This window comes from Podarcis muralis, chromosome 8, assembly GCF_964188315.1.
Source record: "Podarcis muralis chromosome 8, rPodMur119.hap1.1, whole genome shotgun sequence".
In the NCBI taxonomy this organism is placed as follows: domain Eukaryota; kingdom Metazoa; phylum Chordata; class Lepidosauria; order Squamata; family Lacertidae; genus Podarcis; species Podarcis muralis.
Window position 1 is genome coordinate 23250851 of NC_135662.1, and position 22008 is coordinate 23272858.

Sequence of the window (22008 nt, forward strand, 5' to 3'; positions counted from 1 at the left end):
GGTGTTCTTCTGATGCATAACGTTTCTACATCAGCCAGCCCGCGAGGGGCGCTGCTGGACCGATCTCGCTTTGCCCGACGCTCTATCATCTCTGCTCCACGTCATTTCGCTCCCCGAGTCAGGCAGCGCTGAAAACCCAAAGCGGCTATAGTCTCAGCTGCTTTTGCATGCATAGCAATGGTCCGCAATCGACGCTCCAAAAATCCACGTAACCTGCAGAGCGAGAGTCATTGGGAATACAGTACACAGAAACCAATGTGGTAGAATAAGGCAGGCTGGTTAAAGATGCTCGTTTTGTTGATTTTTTTATTTTTAATTAAGCATGCCTGCTGCCTCTCTGAGTGTGTGTATCTCACACAAACATAGGGCAGGGCAGGGGAATTGGACAGATACGACAACACTCCTTTTTTCAGGGTTAATTTAAAACCATTCTGCGTACAGAAATAAAATGTTCCAGTAAGAAACCCCATGGCAGCTGGACAGACTTTAATCCCCAAGAAACCAACTACGCTTCCCTTAAAACACACCCCAGAAATGTGTGTGTGTTTCTTTAACTCCATACGTAAAACAAACCCCAGAAGCCATTGGGGGTTTATTCTCATCAAATTGGCAAATTAACGTGGTGGAAGTGAGCAACCCATTCTGCCTTGATCAGACCCCAGCGGGAATATGTGTCCAGTTCTGGGCACCACAATTTAAGAATATTGACAAGCCAGAACCATAGCTGTCAACTTTCCCTTTTTTTAAGGGGAATTCCCTTATTCCGAATAGGATTCCTCGCAAGAAAAGGGGAAAGACAGCTATGACCGGAACATGTGCAGAGGAGAGAGAGCAAGATGATAAAGGGTCTGGAAAGCAAGCCTTATGAGTGCTTGAAGAAGCACTATATGTTTAGCCTGGAAAAGAAGAGACGGAGAGGAGATATGATAGCCATCTCCCAATATCAGGTATCCCCCAAATTTGTCTCTCCAGATGCTTTCAGACTACAATTCCCATCATCCCTGACCACTGGTCCTGTTAGCTAGGGACGATGGGAGTTGTAGTCCCAAAACAGGGCCGAGTTTGAGGGTGTGCCTGCCCTATATAGAAAGAACCGTCACAGGAAAAGCTTGTTTTCTCCTGTTCCGACAATGGAAGACTGTGGAGGTTTTTAAGCAGAGATTGGATGGCCACCCTGCGCGGATGCTTTAGCTGAGATTCCTGCCTTGCAAAGGGGGGGGGGGTCAGGCTAGATGACCCTCGAGGTCCTTTCCAACTCTGCAGTTCTGTTCCTCTTCTTCAAAGCATTGCATCAGAAAGGCTTTTTCCTTCCTTCCAGCGCCAGCATTTGATCCCAAAGCGCTTGCCTCCCCTCCCGAGAGGAGAGTTCCGGGAACTGCAACCGGGAACCGGAAGAGAGAGGCGAGGTCGGACTCCCTTTCGCGAGGGCGTCTCTACCTCTTTGTCGCAACTGGGGCCTGGTTTCTGGCGGTTGGGCGGAGGCGGCTGCTGCAGCTGACGACGCCCGTCGAGAGCGAGGTAGGGGCGAAGGAGCCGGGGCTGGGGTGAGGCAGCGCCGGCCTTCTCGGTGGGCCGCAGCCGGGGGCGAAGGAAGGAAGCGGTGCTTTGTTGCCCGGCCCTTGAGCGTCGGTGGCCGTGAGGGGAAGGCGGGGAAGAATTGCCACAGAATTGCTGAGGGGCTCCAGCTTGGGGGGGGGGGCGCAAGCGGAGCCGCCTCTGCGGAAGGAGGTATTGTGGGGATGGGGTGTCCCGTGTCATCACTACAGGTGGCGGGTTCGGGGCGTGGCCCAACCCTGGCCCCGCCCCCTTTTAAAGTTTGCAGCGACGCGCGGGAATTAAACAGGTGAAGGGCCGGATTTAGGTTTGATGAGGCCCTGAGCTGCTGAAGATAATGAGGCCCTTTATATGTCCAGCTGTCCTTTGTCAACAACAAATTGTCACTTTTTTTTGTGTTGGAATATATGCTATATGGTCATTTATGGACCTAATAGGTTTCTAAAGCCATTTGTACATAACAAAAGGCTAGCAGGCGGGGCTCATTATTTATATCATAGGAGCCTTTTGTTGTTGTTTAGTCGTGTCCGACTCTTCGGGACCCCCTGGACCAGAGCACGCCAGGCACTCCTGTCTTCCACTGCCTCCCGCAGTTTGGTCAAACTTCATGCTTCAAGAACACCATCCAACCATCTCATCCTCTGTCGTCCCCTTCTTCTTGTGCCCTCCATCTTTCCCAACATCAGGGTCTTTTCCAAGGAGTCTTCTCTTCTCATGAGGTGGCCAAAGTATTGGAGCCTCAGCTTCACGATCTGTCCTTCCAGTGAGCATTCAGGGCTGATTTCCTTAAGAATGGAGAGGTTTGATCTTCTTGCAGTCCATGGGACTCTCAAGAGTCTCCTCCAGCACCATAATTCAAAAGCATCAATTCTTCAGCGATCAGCCTTCTTTATGGTCCATCTCTCACTTCCATACATCACTACTGGGAAAACTACGCAACACAAAACACTGTTGCTGTATGTAGGTCATAGCTGTCAACTTTTCCCTTTTCTTGCGAGGAATCCTATTCAGAATAAGGGAATTTCCCTTTAAAAAGGGAAATGTTGACAGCTATTATGTAGGTTTTATTTTATTTGTTTTTTATCTTATATTTTGGAAAGGTACATCCAGTTTTGTTTTGTTTTTAAATTTTTTGGGGGGGCCCCTAAGCTATAGCTTGTTTAGCTTCTACAGGAGAAGCAGGGAGAAATTCGCCTTGCAGCTGTAAAAAAAACCCTGAGGCTTATCACAGAATGTTGTTTTGCTTATCACAATGGTCGAGTTGGAAGGGACCACGAGGGTCTTCTAGTCCGACCCCCTTGCTGTGCAGGCCTAGGTGCCAACTTGTGGGGCCGAGGTCTCTTCGCCCACCCCACCCCCCACTGCAGTAAAATATTTGAGTGGGCTAACGCCCCCCTCCCCACAAAGTTGATGGGCATTGCCATTCAAATGGTGTGTCATGTGATTGATTATTCAGGGCAGCCCTGTCCCCCCCATATTTTATTCAAGTTGGTAATACTTCAGGGTCACTTTCTCTTTCTTTCATCTCCTTTTCCATTACTGTCGCCTTTGAAAAGGCAAATTATATATTTAATATATCTTATTTTGTGCAAGAGCAAGTCTGCACAAATGAAGATGGTTGTTTAAAAAAAGACAGTAAATGTGCTTTCAGCAACAACTAACTGGTGGGAAAAGGGCAGACTGCATCCTTTCCTGCATCCAAAATGAAAGTAGGGGTTTGTGGCAATAGATGGTACTCAGCCAAATGTCACGTCTAAAAAAACCTAGTGATGTGAGGTGAGAATATTCTCCAGAGAGTATTCTCGAGAATGATAATTTTCTCAAGAATATTCTCTGCTAGAAAATTGTCTGGAGAATATTCTCCACAAACTGTAAATTCTAATGTAAGAAGCAGTTTTACAACCCAGATTTAAAAGATCTAGTAAATAATAAGTCAAGCTGTGATATTGCCAGTGTAAGTAATGAATAATGATTTTTTTGATCCAGTTACATTACTGGGCATTGTGTCATTCACCATTGGCAGTTCTGCAATGTGAGCTACAGAAAACTTTTTTTTTTTTTTTAGTTTTAAAAATGCTATTTATTTAATTTGATGAACATTGAATTCATATGTATTTCAACCTTACGTAATAGCCTTTTTTCTGTTTTGGTGTGACCTTATTCTTAGCAATTCTGTACCCTTGGCCATACAGTGTGATTTTTCTTTTTTTACAGAAAGTAGCTTTAATGCTTTATACACTTAAGTACCTAGGGGCCTATACAATTATGTGTAACAGCATGTGAGGTGGCCTTTATTTAAACAGTTGACGTTTCTATATTTTTATTTAGTGCTAGTAACTGGTTTTTGCAGTGCCATTCAATGGTACAAGGCGCCATTTACCAGAGATATTGAAATATATTATCAAAAATGATAACATATTTAATGTTAGGTAAAGGTAAAGGGACCCCTGACCATTAGGTCCAGTCGTGGACGACTCTGGGGTTGCGGCGCTCAAATGGTTTCTTTTTTATATGTATGCATATAGTTTTGTTTCTCAAGCTGTGTTTTAGTCACCAAAACAGTTATTAAGTGTTAGAGCTATTAGAACACAAGATAGCCTATTATTGAATGTACTTGTATTAAACCTTAACATGCCAATTGTATTTTTTGACTTGTCCTATAACATGTACATGTTCTAATGGAAGAATAAAATATGATTTAACATCTGAGTTTCTTTATACCAAACCTTAACATGACAATTACTGGTGCCCTCACCTTAGAATGCATTAAAATGAATATTCTCCTATTTTAAATGAAAATTCTCTAATCTCATTAATCGAGAATAGTCTCCAAAAGATTATTCTCGAGAATTTAACATTACTAAAAATAAATAAATCCACACATTGTGCTTCCACACAGAGTAACATGCAATTTTATATTGGATTTTCTTCCCTTATCAGATTATCTATGGAACAGGAAAATTCAAATTTTGTGCAGGGTGGGGTGTACGTTGCCACCTGGATGAGGAGAATATAATGTAGATACCACTAAAATAAAATATAGACATAAGCAGCTTCAAGTCCTCATTAAAGTAAGCACTCAGTCTGAGCTCAGCGCATGTGCAGATTACTAAACTCACTGTTTTCAGAAGCAGAATAATTACATGAGTAAACAGCGTATATTTCATAGAATCATAGAATCATAGAGTTGGAAGAGACCACAAGGGCCATCGAGACAAACACCCCCTGCCAAGCAGGAAACACCATATTTATTCAACATGAGATCTATATAGAGGCAGTTTGGTGTGTCATCCTACACACACACACACACACACACACACACACACACACACACGTTAGTGCCTTACTTGGAAAGCAATGGATTTCAGACTCCCTACCATTGTTAAACCCTTTTCCACACTCATTTGTCTAGTGAGGGACTTCAGCACTTTGTAGAGAGTGTCTAGAGACAAGCCTGGGTTCAGACAACATGCTAAACCAAACCATGTCTTCACTTGTAGCAGTGCAGGAATTTGGGAGGAGTGCAATGGCCTTGATTTCCTCTCTCGGAACACTCACTTATTTGTGCTAATATGTTGTTTAGATTAGTATAATATGCATCTCTAATTAGTAGATTATATTTTGCTAGAAATTCTGCGCTTGGAGAAATGTAAAATAACATTACATTTCTATGTGTATTGTCCTCAGTTTAAAACTTGCTGGGGAATACTAAGCTCTACTTGGTAAGACTCTTCTGTTCTATTACAGGTTTGTACTGGACCACAAAAATATGTGATTAAAACGAATGTCAACAACCTTGTGAGTAGACCACACTTACCTACTGAAGACGGGATACTTTCTTAATAAGTGAGTATTTAAGATATTATCTTTACTACTTGATCACTTCAGTATCTCAATCTGTAATTCTAGTTTGCAGCAAACATGAGACTGAGCTCTGAAGGGGGGAAAGTTCATCTTCAGCAGGGTGAGCCTATAAGCATCTAGAAATGCTTGTTTTGCAAAGATGTGATGAAGCCAGAGTTGGGCTTCTTCAGATTTTGGCTGGGAATTAGGCCAGAAAGCCTGACTGGCTTTGAATGAGCACCCCCAGTTGTGTAGCTCATTAGAGTTCTTAACAGTGGGCTCAGTCATACTGTAGTTTAAAGTGGATAGTAAGCTTTCTGTACCTCCATTAATTCTCCGTTGCCAGCATGACATTCTCCTCTAAAACACTCCCTTCCCAGACTTCCTCTCCCCTCCAGATGTTCTCATACCTTCTACTTTTCAGAGTATCCCTGGTATGAGAAAATCTGGATTGAGGAAGCGGAAAGTGTGGGAAGGCGATAATTTGGAGGAGAATGTCATCTGGACAATGGAGAATCTGTGAAAGTACAGGAAGCTTACCATCCACATTAAATGACAGCATGGGTGAGCCCAACATCACAGACTGGAAATGAAAGCAGCTTTATGTGCTTAGTTTTTGTTTTCCAGATATAATGGAAGCAGCTGCTACTCTAGAAGGCAGTGGTGATCTCTTACGAATTCTGTCTAGTCCCTTTCGTGAAAACTGTTTTGTTTTCAAAGGAGGCTGAATAGACCACAAACCATTTCTATAGATGAATAGCACTTACAGAATAAATATGTTCATTTGACATTCATTTATTTATTTATTTATTTCATAAAATTTATACACTGCTTGATTTGGGGGAAATCCCTCAAAGAAGTTTATCACAAATTATGCAGTAATAGCATCCTTTAGAACTGTACTTTTCACGTCTTTCATTTCAGGGTTTGTTTTCTGTATTTGTAGTAAACCATAACTATCTAGAAGGATTTGGATAAACGCTTTTTGGAATTTATCAAGGTATAAAAAGGAAAGCAACATGTTGCTGGAAACACAATCAGTTGGAACAATTTCAACTACCATCACTCTGTATTAAATTCAGGCTTTCCATTGCCGAGCTGGTTTTATTGTATTGAGAAATTAACTTTCAGCTGTTGCAGGACATTGATCTTCAGTCAGTGGGTCAGAACCTCCAAGGGGGTGTCAGCTGTTTTTTTAATAAAAAAAACAGCTTTGTATAGAAGAAGGAATTTTAGATGGTGAAGTATTTCTTAACTCCCTGCCTGATAAGCTGTGCCAACCAGAATTCAATCTGCCATATTGAATAGGGAACCCTGACCGCCTCATTTACACCTGGTTGGTCCTGATAGAAAAGTAGGAACCTGGATGTGTGTGGTTAAAAAGTTGAGAGTAGGCCCCATTTTTCAGGTTGCAGTTAAGGGTCATAGGCAGGAGTCTGCAATTTTTGACTGGCTTCGCTCAGAGCCTGTTTTCTTAGAAACAAGAAGCAGGGAGAATGTAGGCTTCGGCTGCTGCTTGACTGTGTTTCTCTGAACGCACCCCCCCCCCTTTATCATTTAGGAAATACAGTGGTACCTCGGGTTAAGTACTTAATTCGTTCCGGAGGTCCGTTCTTAACCTGAAACTGTTCTTAACCTGAAGCACCACTTTAGCTAATGGGACCTCCTGCTGCCGCCGTGCCGCCGGAGCACGATTTCTGTTCTCATCCTGAAGCAAAGTTCTTAACCCGAGGTACAATTTCTGGGTTAGCAGAGTCTGTAACCTGAAGCGTATGTAACCTGAAGCATATGTAACCCGAGGTACCACTGCAGAGACAGATGTGTGAGGGCTTCAGCCGCTGCTTGGTAGCAAGACTCACAGCTCCTCTGCTGGGCAACAGCTGTAGAAGCCTGCCCACCTCACTTTGCCCCTCTCTCCTGTGAGATAGAGAGGCAGGAGCACACTGAGTGGTGATGCTCAGGACGCTGCCAAGAAGTCCCTATAGCAGGAAAGGGTGGTGGGCTTGCTGGCTTGACCCGGGGCGTGGGGAGCATGGCCAGCTTTTCTCCCAGTCTCGGAGCTGGAAATAGAATTGCCACAAAGCTACCAGGTCAACTCCCACCCATCTCTGCAGCTTCAAAGTTGGGCGGAAACTTGTTGTCACTCAACATGGTCGCCAGAGGGCAGTGCCACACTGCAGTTGTTGAAGTCTAGTCATAAGACTAGATTGGGGCATCATAACTATGTGAAATAACTGCTAAAATCCCAATGTTTGTGAAACAGCTATTTAAAAAAAGGAAAAAAAAGATTGTTGCTATTGTAAACTTGAAAAGTAAGCATAAAAGAGCAAGGGGTGGGAAGACCCAATTTATAGAATATTAAAAAACAAACACCAACTCTTCACTGTATTTGCTTAGAAGAAATAAGCCCAGTTAATTTCAAAGGAACTTGGTTTCATACCAGAGTGCTTAGGATCAGTCTTTGGTACAGTCAGAATGATCCAAATATTTATTCAGAATTACTGTGTAAAATATACTGGGATTCTGTTTGGAAAATACTGAGTCTTGAGTCTCCAAAATCCATATTTTCCTTTGCATAATCCAATTTTTAAGCCTCAAGAAAAATACTTAGATAGTAGAACAACACATTAGCAGTGGAATTAACACATTAAACAGATTCAGTTGTTCACTTGATTCTTATTCTGGTTGTATAATTACCTCTCACATTTCCACAGCTTCAACCTGTATTTTCCACTTCGGGTTGTGTTTTACTGCTTTTCCTTTACTGATACCCAGTTCAGGATACTTGGTGGCCATGGATGTGGTCCACCAAACACTATTGTTACATAACTTCCATGAATTCCAACAGATTTTTATTTATTTATGAGATTCCGTACCTGTCCTTTGTTATAAGGTCCCACGGTAGGTTACAACAACAGACTGTACAATTGTAGAACTCCCTTTGAAAAGGAATGGAGGTTACATAGCATACATCTTTAATGGTTTGCTTTTGTTTCTCTGTCTCTAAATTGGGCATTTGATGCACATGAGTTGAATGAAATCTTTGTGTAAATGAAATGTACAGTAGAGAAGGTACCATTTAAAGTAAGTCTGAGGGGGCTGATGTATTCAGGGAGGATGGTATTTTAAGCTAAAACACACCACCGCTGCTTATGTGCTGAAGTTCAAATGTAAATAAGGAACGGATAAATGAGAAATGAAATCGCATTAAGAGAGGTTTTATTTATAGCCCGTATAAGAATGTCTCATCTGCATCACTGTCTCTTATCTGGAGACTGCATAATGTATATCCATTTACCCTCCTTCAGTTGGAGAAAACTAGGCTTTTCAAATTTATAATCATTAGCAATATTTGTATATCACCCAGTCATCAATGATCTCTGGGAAGTGAACGGTAAAATATTAAAACATGAAGCAAAAACAGAATAAAACTTACCACAAAAACTGAAATAGGTAAAATCAGCAATACCCAAGCTATTTAATATGGCAGATTGAAAAGCAGCAACAAATTTTAAAATTAAAATGCCTGGGAAAATAAAAAGTTGCCAGAAGGGGCATAATATGGGAGCTGGGCAAGCCTCTTTGCAGGGGATCTTTCCTTCCCTCCTGATCACCCTTTATATTCTGAAATTAAGCTGCAGAGGTCAGGGAGATCTCTTCTTAGTAAGGATTTACCAACTGTCTGACATTCATCATAGTGACCTGAACCAACCCTCAGAAGTGAGAGAGTTACTAATCCTTGTAGGGGAGAAAAAGGAGTAAAAGTGTTCTCTGTTCAGAGTGAAATATGAAGCACTATGGGTGAAATTCAATGTTGTGCTATTATGAATGTTCTGTTTGCATAAGCACTGCAGCTTGCCGGGGGGTTCTCCCAATTCCCCCCAAGAGCCAATTTTGAGGGGAGTGGAGATGGACTTGTTGCATAAGCAGAAATCCTTGTTCAGGGCTTCTGTTGAGGTGACATGTAAGTTGAATCCTGCACTATATGTATACAGTACAGTAGTTTGGATCTGACTTCCATGTGACAGTTTTTCTCATTCAGGAAAATAATTGCTTGCTTGAAGTGTTAGCATTGTTTTCACCAGCATAGTCTCACCGTTGGTTTCATTTCATTTCATTTTCAACTACAGGCTTGCTGCATTTCCCAGAAACAGACATGTCCTATGTGTTTGTAAACGATTCTTCACAGACAAATGTGCCTCTGCTGCAGGCTTGCATTGATGGAGATTTTAACTATTCCAAGAGGCTCTTGGAGAGTGGCTTTGACCCAAACATTCGCGACAGCCGTGGCCGAACAGGCCTCCACCTAGCAGCGGCCAGAGGAAACGTAGACATCTGTCAGTTGTTGCATAAATTTGGTGCTGATCTGCTGGCCACTGATTATCAAGGTAACACAGCCCTTCACCTGTGTGGGCATGTGGATACCATTCAATTCCTCGTGTCCAACGGGCTCAAAATAGATATTTGGTAAGTATGCTGGAACCCTGTGTCTTGAATTTTAAAATTAATAATAATACTTGTTGCTTGATAATCTACCGTAATAGGCAGATTGGGCCCCGCAAAGGAACATGCGAGGGATTTCAGACATGTCAGTTTATTCTACAGTCTTGCCGGAGTAGAAATTCAGCATAGTCCTGGGCTAATGAGCTGCACAAAAAACAAAAGCTGTTTCAGAGCTGACACAGGAGAAACTGGAAAGGTCTTCAGGTTCATTATTATAGCTTATAATGGATCTGCTTTTCCTCCCCAATGACTGTGTAGCATGAGGAACTGTGATTCTCCCACATTATGAGCAGTGTTAGAAACTCTGTGTTAGATCTATAACACAGATATATAGCGGTGTTAGATATATAAGCTAGGCACCAAATGGCACCCCAAACCCAGGTTACGGTCGACACAACGGAATGTCTGTTCGCAAGGGGGTTAGACTAGATGACCCCCTGGGTCCCTTCCAACGCTACAATTCTATGATCTCAACTACATTGCTTGACTGTTGACTCTTACAACAATTCACTTGTCCCAGTATGCTAGAAGGAGAAACACGCATGGTGGAAATGGAAATGGGTATTAACTATGGACTAAGGCAGAGATTTATAAACTCTGGTTTGTGAGTTTCATTTGGCTGGCCTGTGGAAAGGCTGCAGCTCAGTCAAATATATGTGTACCCAGCCCTGCTCTTACTTTATCTGGAGGACTAAGATGCCCAGCAAGGGGTCCATGATTTGCATGGCAGTTCAGAAACATAGATCACGCATCTTTTGCTGCGCATGAGTCAGCTGGCTTGATGGAGATGTCATTTGCCAACCTGGCGCCCAGAGATCTCCATGTAGTCACAATTGGACCAGCGCCAGTAACAAAACGTGCCTGGCATCTGGGGAATTTTGAACGCTGGTTATGAGGCTGGTTTCCTCAGTACCACTGCCTCTTCTTGATGGTTGCTGCCACTGTCATAAGCCCCCTCCATGGAAGGTAAAATCTGTACTGCATGTTGTGGTGGCACCATGGAAGCGGTATCAGGCAGAGATTATTTCCAGTGCCTTCCATGCAATACTGTCAGATGAGCACTTGCGCACCTGACAAAGGAATAATGTCTATGGTCATAGGTGGTGTTGGTGTTCTGATACAGATCCTTAATGTGGAGATGAAGGACGGAGTCATCTCAAAATAACTGGCCTCATTTCATGACTTGCTGGTTTCAGTGTAAAGAAAAATGTGTTCCCCAGTTCTTTTTCATTGCTGTGGATAACATTGTTTTCCAGCGTTCGCATTACCTGCTCCCAGAGCTTATGATTCAGACTTTTCTCTGAAATGCTGCATATTTGCTCTGCCAGGCTCCCAGCATCTGACAATGCCAGTGCCCGGACAGAAGCACTTAATGTACTGAATAAATAAACACATTTAACAATTGTCCCAGAATGGTTTCTTGTTTGAACTATCTGCTCACATATCCTTATTGTCGGAAAACTGCAGTCAGGCTTAAGTCTGTTGTTTTTATCTTTTTGAGCTATATTTTGACATCTTATTGACTTGTATTTGGCTAAGAGATCTAGAGACAGCGCAGTCTTAGTAAGGTCACCTGTACTTTGCATGAATTCAACAAAAATCATCATAATTAACTTTGGGATAGATCCTCTGATAATGCAACAGGAAGCTCTGAAAAAGAATTGGTGCCAGCTATGGTACTGACGTACGTGGTACATAAATAAAACAAATCCTTGGTGGGGAAAATTAGACAACAAAAATGCAAGAGGAAAGAGAATGGGCAGAGAAAAATGTGATCAAATGCAATTGTGCAGACTTAAAATGAAATAATAAACCTGGATCTTGCAATCCCAAACAATCTCTTAACAGTTGTTTAGGAAAAGTTGCTTTCGTTTCCCCTTTTCTCCATCCATTGTCAGTATCAGTATTAAATTCAAAAGAGTTTTTAATGAATGATAAAATTAAGGAGCTATTTATCTTGTCTACATTGGTGCTCGTTTAGAAAAAAAACACTGCAATGGTAGTAATAAAACACTGCAATAATGGGCTATTTGAAGGCCACTTGAAATGCTTTACCCTTGCATGCTTACACCTCCAAAAATTCATATGGCAGTTATAACATTGGGAAATTGCTTTCCACCTGGTTCACCTGTCTAAATTGGAGAGAGAGTCATCATCCAGATGAGTGCCATGCTGCACCTTTGTGTTATTGGATGGAATCGCATGGTAAATGGTTCTGAAATATTACACATCTCCCTCATAATGCAAGGAATGTCCCTAAAAATTGTTGTGATATAGAAGTCATAGAATTGTAGCATTGGAAGAGATCCCGGGGGTCATCTAGTCAAACCTCTTGCAATGCAGGAATCTCAACACGCGGTCCCTCATCTAATTTGAAACCATACTTAGCTTTGCAAATGTGGCAACAGTTTTATTGCATCTATCCATGTTTCAAGTAGAAACAGTTCTGTGAGCTCTTTCTCTCTATGCCTAATATAGCAATCACCAAGGTGCTACACCTCTTGTTCTGGCAAAACGAAGAGGTGTAAATAAAGATGTGATCCGGTTGCTAGAATCTTTGGAGGAGCAAGAAGTGAAAGGATTCAACAGAGGAACTCACTCGAAGCTGGAAACAATGCAGACTGCTGAGAGTGAAAGGTATTGCAATAAAAACCAAATCAGTATTGTTTACTGGTTCAACATAGCTGAATGAGTTCTCATGTTTGGAGCTTGTTCTGCGTATTCAAAAAGGTCAGGGCTTATTGTAAGCGTTTCCATAGAACCTTTACTCTATGTTTGGGCTTTAGTTTCCAAGTTGATCTTTCAGGTTCTTCGAAAGCTGGACTGCCTGTGTCTTATGTGACTCATGAACTTTGGTAGTCAGCCAAAATCACATATGGTTAGTTCTCAATGAGCCTGTACCATCTCGGATCGCCAGAGGAGGCTCACGTGATCTGACTTCTCCTCCATACCAAAAAGCAAAAACCCTAGACGTAGAAAACTAGATGTCAGGGTGAAAGGTTCTAGCTTAACTTTCTCCCTGACATGTTGGAAAACCATGGGCAGATAGTGATTTTTGTACGGAGGAGCATTCAGTCATGCCCAAACCAGCCCAAACTAGGCTGTAGTGAGTGGCTTCAGCAGTAGAAAGTCTCTGAGGGTCCTTTCGTGTTCTATGTGACAGACCTGCTTTCAGTGTGTCCATTGTATGTCTTTCAATGAACGCTGTGTTACTGGAAAGGGAGATATGCTTGTGTAAACACAGGAAGCCTCAGGCACTTGCTGCAGGTTGCAGTTGTCTGACTGGTGCTACACACTTTCCATAGCCTTTCTGTGGTAGGCAAGGGAGCAAGGGAGCTCTCACTTCCACCATCCCTGCTGCTTTATGCAGATAGGCCCCTTCCCAGCTGCCAGGGGGCAAGTTGAAAATACTATCTGCCTTGGAAATGTATGTGCTTCATATTTACAGTGAAGCAGCTGGAATATTGATATATTCAGGTTTTCATCCTGAAAATTATTTTCAAGTAGAAACTAGGCTAGACTTTTTAATGCCTGTCCTCCAATCCTTATCAACACATTGGGAAAGGGGAACAAGATTTTTATTCCTTAAACATTTTATGGGTTTTTTCAAGATCCTCTTACGCATTAAGTAAATCAAAATGGTGGTTTTCTTTGCCCGTTCTATAGGAGATGCAGCCCACCTCTTCCATTTAAGAAGTACCTTCAATTCTAATCGAGCTTTCGTTTGCAAATCAGCATTGTGCATCTAATGCATTTAAACATAATCCATTGCTTCCTTATCCCCTATTCCCCCCCCCAATGAAATAACTTGGCAAAGAAAAGTGCCTTATTGAGCTGCAAACATCTAAACAATGTGCTGCCCAGTGTCCCTAGAATTGCTCTACAGTCTTTTAAGTACCATCTTTTTATACAGGACTTTTCATGGCAACAATAGGTATACTTAGGGCTCAAAGGTGCATTTACATTTGTACCCTTTGTGGTTGAATAGGAAAATATAAACAGAAGACTGCAATTAGGGTTTGATTCTTTGCCTTGCGTTCTGTCTCCTTCCTGCTTTCTTATTTCACCAAATTAATTGTTCCTTTTTCTCGTTCTGTTAGCAGTTGAAGCTTGGATTCCCAACTACTCTCACCCTTTTCCTCTAGTGTGGAGTCTTATTGGAGGCATTTTAACTCTGAGGATGTGTTCTCCTTGTGTACTTAGCCTTAGCCAGACCCGTAACTAACGGCCAACCACTGTGTTGGTAGCAACATCTGACAAAAATGCAGCCTGCTTTTCTTAGCAGCAGAAACAACATCTGGGATTCACGTCACTTCCCAAGTCCTTCCAAAATAGCTGGTATTCCAGCACTTCCTACCATTTTAGCACCGGGAGTTTAATTTGGTGGTAATGGAAAATAACACAGGTGGTTTCTCGGTGAGCCTTTTTCTGTTTTCAAAGAAAGAGGCCTAGTTTGTTTTCAGTAGCCATGTGATCTTTCCACTTAAAATGCACCATGCCTTTATTTAACCTCTATAGTGGTTATAGATTAACAGGTTGAGTCTTAATTAGTAAGCATTCCTGTTGTGTGTTAGAGGAATTGATAACAAGGGTGAAATGGCTTGGATTCTGCAGTAGCAAACACACCAAGGTTCTTTCCAGGGAAGTAAATGTTTAAAAACAAAAGTAGGGAATTGTATTACAAATATCAGGTGCTTTCTGTCTGTTTCTCCTCTTTCTGAGATCCTGCACATGTGTTCTGCCATGGAGCAGTCGTGTAGACTGCATAGTGACAGGAGCAGGCCTAGTCCCCTCACTCCATGACCCTTTACCAAATTTTTAGAAAAGTGTGTGCATTTAAGTTTCTAACCTTTTTCCTTTCAGAAGTGTAAAGAAAAACCCACACTCTACCCAGTTACTTGGCAAGCACCTTCCCACCTTCTGGCCAATGGATAGCCAAATGTTCTCATTCAACTTTCTTTAAAATTCAGGAGGTGTAATTAATACCTTTTTTGTGTATCTTTTATGGCTGATTGCAACCACTATTCCTCCTCCCCTGCTGTTCCTTGGGACCATCTTTAGTGGTGATCCCAGCCAATCAGAAATCAGGTCACTGAATGTGATGAGGTTGCAATGCCCTCTCAAACTCCTCCCCCGCCCCCATCCACTTGAGATGGCCAACGATTACTGGGGCCCACTCTTCACAAAATGGTGGCACATGGAGGCAGAGTTTGTCATACTCAGCTGGCGATTATTCATAATGATTTTACTGCCATCTAATCTATCTTTGGAAATTTCTTTGCCACATCATTTTCCTTGTGACAAGGAGTTCCATAACTCAGCTTTCCTCAAATTAAGTACAGGCATTTGCTGTGCAGGCATTGTGACTCAGACTCCACATTTTAGGCAGAATGTGTAGACCTAGAGCATCTAAGTGGAGAAAGCTTTTTCTTTTATATGTTTTCCTTCCCACACCATTGCATGCTTCGTTGCCCATCTCTTGAAATATCTACTCCCATTCTCCTTTCACTCTCCACTTGTACATTATTCCCACCCCCAGTTTTTTTCATCCCTCGTCATTGGTCCTTCACTTCTTTCTCTTGCAGTGATGTCCCTCAGTTTAATTGCTGAGAGTGTCTTCACACAACCAGTGTTTACGACATTTGGTACAGGGCTGCATCTGTGAAGGGAATATAAAAGATGTTTCCTTTTAACATGCAGCAGGTCTGTGTCAGAGACCAAGGCTCCTTGTGCAGTGTATTGTGTAATAGCATATATTTTGTAAAAACGGTGGTTATGCACTTTTGGTTAAACCATAAACAGAATTCACTCGGTGTGGGGTTTTTGGTGGGAAATACCACTGTAACACTCTTGTAGTTTTGGCAAACGCAGCCAACCAAAGTGTGAAGCAGCCTGGTCATTTTAATCTGGGCTTTCCACATCCAAAACCCAATCTTAGCTCAGTAAGCCCTTGGCATGTTGCTTGCACAGTTAAGTCAATATTAATGTTCTGTGGTTTGGAGTTTTCGCTTGATGCATTAACCTTAATTCACCTGTGCTCCTTTTATAGCGCAATGGAAAGCCACTCGCTTCTCAACCCCAACCTGCAGCAAGGTGAGGGAGTCCTCTCCAGCTTCCGAACCACCTGGCAAGAATTTGTGGAGGACCTTGGCGTCTGGAGGGTGTTGCTCTTGTTGGTGGTCATTGCTTTGCTCTCTCTGGGGATTGCATACTATGTCAGTGGAGTTCTTCCTTTTGTAGAAAACCAGCCCGAACTCCTGCATTAGAGGCGACGCAGACAGAGAGTGCCCTTTCCATTCTTTTTATCTTCTCAGTCTGTTTTCTTTGGTGCAGGTGGCAGCGGCTGCATGTATTGTTGTCCTTGACATATATACATATGTTCCTTTGTAGATAACTCCTTTTGAGCAAGGATGCATTCATTTCGACTAAAGGTAATCCTAAATCAGCTTTCACCAACTTGGCACCCTCCACATCAGTGCTGGCTGAGGCTGATGGGCATTGATGTCCAAAGCAGCTTGAGGGCACCAGGGTACCATTCACACCATGCGCTGAAGGCACATGGCTTCCCCTATAGAACCCTGGGAACTGGGTTAAAGGTGCTGGAAATTGTAGCTCTGAGGGAGACAAATTATAGTTCCCATGATTCTTTGGGGGAGCCAGTGACTGTGGTGGTGGTGTAAGTGTGCTTTAAATGTATGGTGTGGATGCATTAAAGGTTACCGAAGGCTGCCTTAAGCTACCTCTTAATGAGTCTTGGCTTTGAGTAAAATGTTGTTACTAGCAGTCTCTACTGATAACATACAAAGGTATTAAATGCCCCTGAACAGCATGACAAATTGGATAGGATGATGGATATCGGAGCAAGTCATCACTATTTTATTGGACCACATCTATCCTTGTGGGTGCTTAATAGTGTTAACTTTCCACCAGAAATATGCATAGCATAATACTGCAAGGGCACTTCTATCATCTAAGGGTGCTTTTTTGTAAAGTAGGCTCACTTCATAACATTATTTCCTTACATTCTCTTTGAAATGTTGTCAGTCTTTCTGTTTATTGGTTCAAGGCAATCAGCTAGTTTATTTAGAGTGCACAATATTAATATTAATGACATTAACTTGTTTTGTTGGTTGTGGATGAAAACATCTTCTGACTTTAAATATGTTGAGTGTGGTTTTTTCCCCCTGTTGGGGAAGCCATTTTTTCTCTCAAAAGCACACAAATAATTTTTAATATGGCATTCATTTGCTGTATAATTCAAAGCATATTTGTGTGTGAGATGTTAGTCTGCTCCATTCTTGTTAGGAGCTAGAAAGTAATATTTATCTCATTGAAGTTCCATTAGAAGGCAGGAATGTGAAAAGGTTTATAGTACTTTGTTTTTTCAGATAGCACTTAAAAGCTAATGGGATGCCTTCTCTGCTAACATGATAGAGAGCTAACACAACAGAGAGACACTCAAATGTTTAAACATTTTAATATATGGGATCACCTGAAAGCTGTCTCAGTACTACAGTTTTGAGGTCCATTTACTAATTTATATGAGATTTCATTAATACACTCTTAGAAAAATTGTGTAACTATTTAGTAAGTAGTGCACATATTTTAAAGGCAATTTGGCAACAGTTTTCTACTAAACAGAAGGGGGGGTGCTCTTACACACACAATTATAAGAGGGAGAATAATGGCTCATTTCTCTGCTTGGTAAGCTACAATCCATGTAAATCCACATGAGTGAACATAAAATAAACATTTTAAAACTCAGAAATGGAAGGAAATACTTGGTGAGTATATTCAGGGATAAGTGCATTCTCTGTGTTGTTGTTTTCTCTGGCAGAAGTTCTGAAGACAGTGGTTCTCCCCGCCCCCTGGCAATGTATAGGCTCTAATCTAAATGTTTTCTTGAAGGATTCTTCAGTTAAAGGTAGCATAAATGGTAAGCGCTCTGCACATGCATGCCAGTTTTGGAATCTTCTTGGTGTACTGTACCTGATCTGAAAATGATCTAGCCACAGTTAATTGCTTTTAAAGACTCCATTGAGTTTGAAGAGAAAAATCAGCTTGCGTTTAATTCTTTCATGGAAAAATCACTGGATCATTTTTAGATAATATACAACAAATTGGGAAGGCTCCAATACTGGGGTACAAAGTAACTTCTCAGCAGTTAATTTGATGTAGTCATCAGTATTGTTTCACTACAGATTCTCTTTTTATGCTTCTGTAATAAGCTTTAATTGTATTTTAAGCATGATTAGACGCTCTTCATAAATGTGTATAATCCAACTGTGTGCATGTATATTTTCTGTACTGTTTTAGACCATAATAACCATGCAATCTATGTACTGTCTCTGGATCAGTTCTGCACACTGGATGTTTTGAAGTATGTATTGCAGACACAAATATCTGTAGCGTTCCTAACTCTAATAAATAGGTTATTAGAACATGGTTGTTTTGACTTTTTAATGAGGTTTTATTCTTATGGCTTTATTATGTTATTGCAGTTAGAAATGAATATAGCAGCATCCAATCTGGAGGAATCCATAATGCTTCCAGAGAATGTCCTGAATACAGATGAAATGAGACTGCCTGGCTGACACAGTGGGCAAAAAAGAACTTGGATCAAATATACCAGGCAAATCCTAGAGAGGCAATGGATTCTTTTAATGCACCAGTTATGATATTTGAGACCCATATGGAAGTACCAGCAGTGTGAGTAGTCCTCCCCCACCCCACCTTATTTTTCAAGCGAGTGCACTAAGCTGCAAGTAATCCACCCATTGATAGGGAAGGATGGAAAGATGAGTTTATTTGCTACGGTATAACCCTTTTGACATATAATATGAGGCATGTTTGCCTTGTCACAAATGAGGAGATGGACAGTAAGTTTCCCTCATTATTTGTATCAGACTGAGGGACTTCCCTGGGAACCATTGGCTCTTAAACCCTGAGAATTTTTGGTCTTACTTAAATAGAAGTGCAATTTTCTATGCTTCACGGTTGTAAGATTTGGAAAAGAGAGGCTGCCTTCTCAAGCCCTACCTCCAATCTGTAACTGGCACTGGGTAGTATATATTTGGCTTAAGTTAATATAGTTAGCCCGAAACTTATGCACATTTAACTTGTGCAAATTCAGCTTTAAGCACCTTGCAGGGGGAAAAGAATGAATTAAAAAGGGGGTGGGCATTCAGGAAGAAAGACTTTGGCAATTTTGACTATATGCAATTTTGGCTTTAGGCCCTATCCCCAGAACGTAACCCCTGTGTAAGTTGTGGGCTTACTATAAATATTTGCAGTCAGTGATAACTAGCTGGTTGTAACACTGCCTGTTGAATCATTCAAATTAAAAAATGTGCTTTTATTCCCACCCCATTTAATATAATGCAAATAATTGGCTACCTTTCACAAGTTCTCAAAGGTTTCCATCTCCTTCAGTCCACTGAATTTAATCCACTACATCCTATGGGTCCTTCCTCTCCTGCATTTTTTCCCTGCACAACCAGCATAGTGGGAGGGAAGACAACATTTAGCATTCTTTTTGCTGAGGAGTGAGACCGGGTTGTAAGAAATCCCTGCCTCGAGGAAGCCAAGCGTAGATTACAGCCACACTTGGCCACTGTTCTGATCTCTGTACATGCAAAGTATTCCCAATGCAGGAGCTTGATTTGCACATTCAAATTAAAAAATGTGCTTTTATTCCCACCCCATTTAATATAATGCAAATAATTGGCTACCTTTCACAAGTTCTCAAAGGTTTCCATCTCCTTCAGTCCACTGAATTTAATCCACTACATCCTATGGGTCCTTCCTCTCCTGCATTTTTTCCCTGCACAACCAGCATAGTGGGAGGGAAGACAACATTTAGCATTCTTTTTGCTGAGGAGTGAGACCGGGTTGTAAGAAATCCCTGCCTCGAGGAAGCCAAGCGTAGATTACAGCCACACTTGGCCACTGTTCTGATCTCTGTACATGCAAAGTATTCCCAATGCAGGAGCTTGATTTGCATCCATCTTAAAGCTTTAGAAGAGTTGTTTGTTACTATGACAACGAAGAATTAAGCAACTCAGGCATACCTTTGTCGTGTCATAACTATATTGGGCTTTAATCATTCATAGAAGCAGGAGTGCCAAGGGCTGCTGGATTCAGGTTCTTCCCATGTAAGTGTCAATTTGTGGTTCCTATAATACTAATTTGGTTTCCTTGAAACCCTGGAAGATGTTGCCTGGCCTTGTATTTTTTTTTTCTTCGTGCTGCTTAGGAATCTTTCAGATTCCTAAGAAAAGCCTCTTGCTGTCGCATTATAATTCTTGTTTTGTTGTACAATACTTTCCAAGGAAACGGCAGTCTTTTGCATTTCTTACGTTAACAGCACATTTATGTCACGTGTGTGTGTGTGTTCTTTTTGTTTTCAAAGGAAATGAGAAAACTCTTTCCAAAATAAATTCCTGCTTTGAGTCAAGGAATCCCAACACTAGTTTTCTCTCTTGGAGGTCGAATGAAGTTGCACTCCCCCAAGTGCCTCTCTACCACATAGCTTTCTGAAAGATGTTTTGGTGCTGCTAAGAAAGTGGGTTCATTCCTTCCAGGATAAGAGTTAATATCTTTGGCAGAGGACGTCCCTGTATAGTTCTCCACAGCAGCTGACCTGCCTGGCAGTTATCATTGTGAAATGTTTTCAGAACACACACTCGGAAAACAGATGTTCGTAGAGCAGAGGCTGAGAGTTCGGCAAGGTGGATGCTGCAGCTGGAAGCTGGAAGAAGGAGAGGGAGAAATCTTATACAGAAATGGGAGCGGACAATGGAGAGCACACTTTGACCAGGGTTTTGATTTGGGCCACTCAGCCTTGCCAATCCCATTCCTCATTCAACTCCTAATCCTTTTCCCATTTATGGTGCTTGGTACGAATCCCTGGAACAGCGGATGGATTGGGGTGGAGTGGAGGAGGATGAAAAAAGCAGTTAGAACCAAGTCTTGTGGCCACAGATTCCTTGTACCTGGACGAGGGACACACGCATGAGATCTGAATTGCTGCTAGGGGAATAGATTAAATAAGTTTATAAACATGTGTCCCAGTCTGTGTTTTCCATTTTAATATTAAGGTATTTATTAGAACTTGAACTTTATTTACAGCTGTTTGTTTTGAAATAGTGCCATATTCAAATAATGTCAGCTGATGCTTCTTAAATTCTGCCTTCCCTTTTCTTTTGAAGGGAAGGCAGAATCCATTAGATCTTCCATTAGATCTTCTTTTGATCTGTTGATCCCTCAGCTAAACATGTGAAGCATAGGCTCTGCAACTGAGCTACAGGCATTCTCTAGTCATTCTAATGGGCTTTCATCGCAGAACGACCAATAAAGCAGAATAAATCCATCACTAGCGCACTATTATTGTGTTAAGAAGCTGTTGGAGAACCCACCTGCAATAAAACACAAGTCTGGAGGAACTCCTAAGAGTCCAGGTTGTCCTTCAGGAAATCTCCACTCCCAGGGTATGGTGTGAAGGGACACGTGAGGCCACAACCCCTCTGAAGCTAAGCAAGTCAGAGTCCAGTCAGTGGTCTGGATGGGAAACAACCTGGGACCCACAATTGCACCACCTTGGGCTCCATGGTGGAAGAACATGTGTATGTAAAAAAAGAATAAAGAAGTCTGAACTCTGCTCTGAACTCAGTAGATAGCATTAGGTGAGCCTCTCTTTCTCTCAGCCTCGTTCTCTACATCTGCAGTATGGGAGATACTGCCTTTGTCGTAAGGACTGCAACTCTCCATAATGCATGCAAAACGCCTCAAATACTTGCTTAAAAGCCCTATACAGGTACAAATGCTACTGCTATTGTTGTCTATAATGGCCCACCAAGTTGTAAGGAGAATTTTGTCACCCCTGCTTCCCCAGATTTCTGATCAGGTGCAGATGTGCCGTAAGAAATATTTCATCACCACTTGGTAGGGATGGTCAATGGCCATCTGGTGATGAAGAACAGACAGTTGTCTGTCTTGCCTGTGTATGTAGCTAGCTAGTTGGCTGAGGTCTGTGTGGTAAATTGAGTAAGGGGCTCCAAGGAAAAAGAAAAAAAATAATCTGTACTCTGCCAAATTTCTGTCTTGTGA

At 41.8% G+C, this 22008-nt stretch overlaps 1 protein-coding gene across 4 annotated transcripts; it reads left to right on the forward strand.

The window, feature by feature from the left end:
* Nucleotides 1-1232: 1232 nt before the first annotated feature.
* LOC114590343 (ankyrin repeat domain-containing protein 46) lies at nucleotides 1233-18341 on the forward strand. Of its 4 annotated transcripts, XM_077932813.1 has the most exons (6): nucleotides 1251-1518; nucleotides 5302-5400; nucleotides 5822-5961; nucleotides 9528-9864; nucleotides 12379-12537; nucleotides 15950-18341. In XM_077932813.1, the coding sequence occupies exons 3-6, from the start codon at nucleotides 5892-5894 to the stop codon at nucleotides 16164-16166; spliced, it is 783 nt and encodes a 260-aa protein (XP_077788939.1). In that variant the 5' UTR covers nucleotides 1251-1518; nucleotides 5302-5400; nucleotides 5822-5891; the 3' UTR covers nucleotides 16167-18341. The 4 variants fall into 4 exon arrangements, with proteins under 4 accessions (XP_077788942.1, XP_077788939.1, XP_077788940.1 ...); XM_077932816.1 differs by lacking the exons at nucleotides 5822-5961; nucleotides 12379-12537 and adding an exon at nucleotides 6959-7129 and having other exon boundaries at nucleotides 1233-1518; XM_077932814.1 differs by lacking the exon at nucleotides 5822-5961 and having other exon boundaries at nucleotides 1255-1518.
* Nucleotides 18342-22008: the final 3667 nt, after the last annotated feature.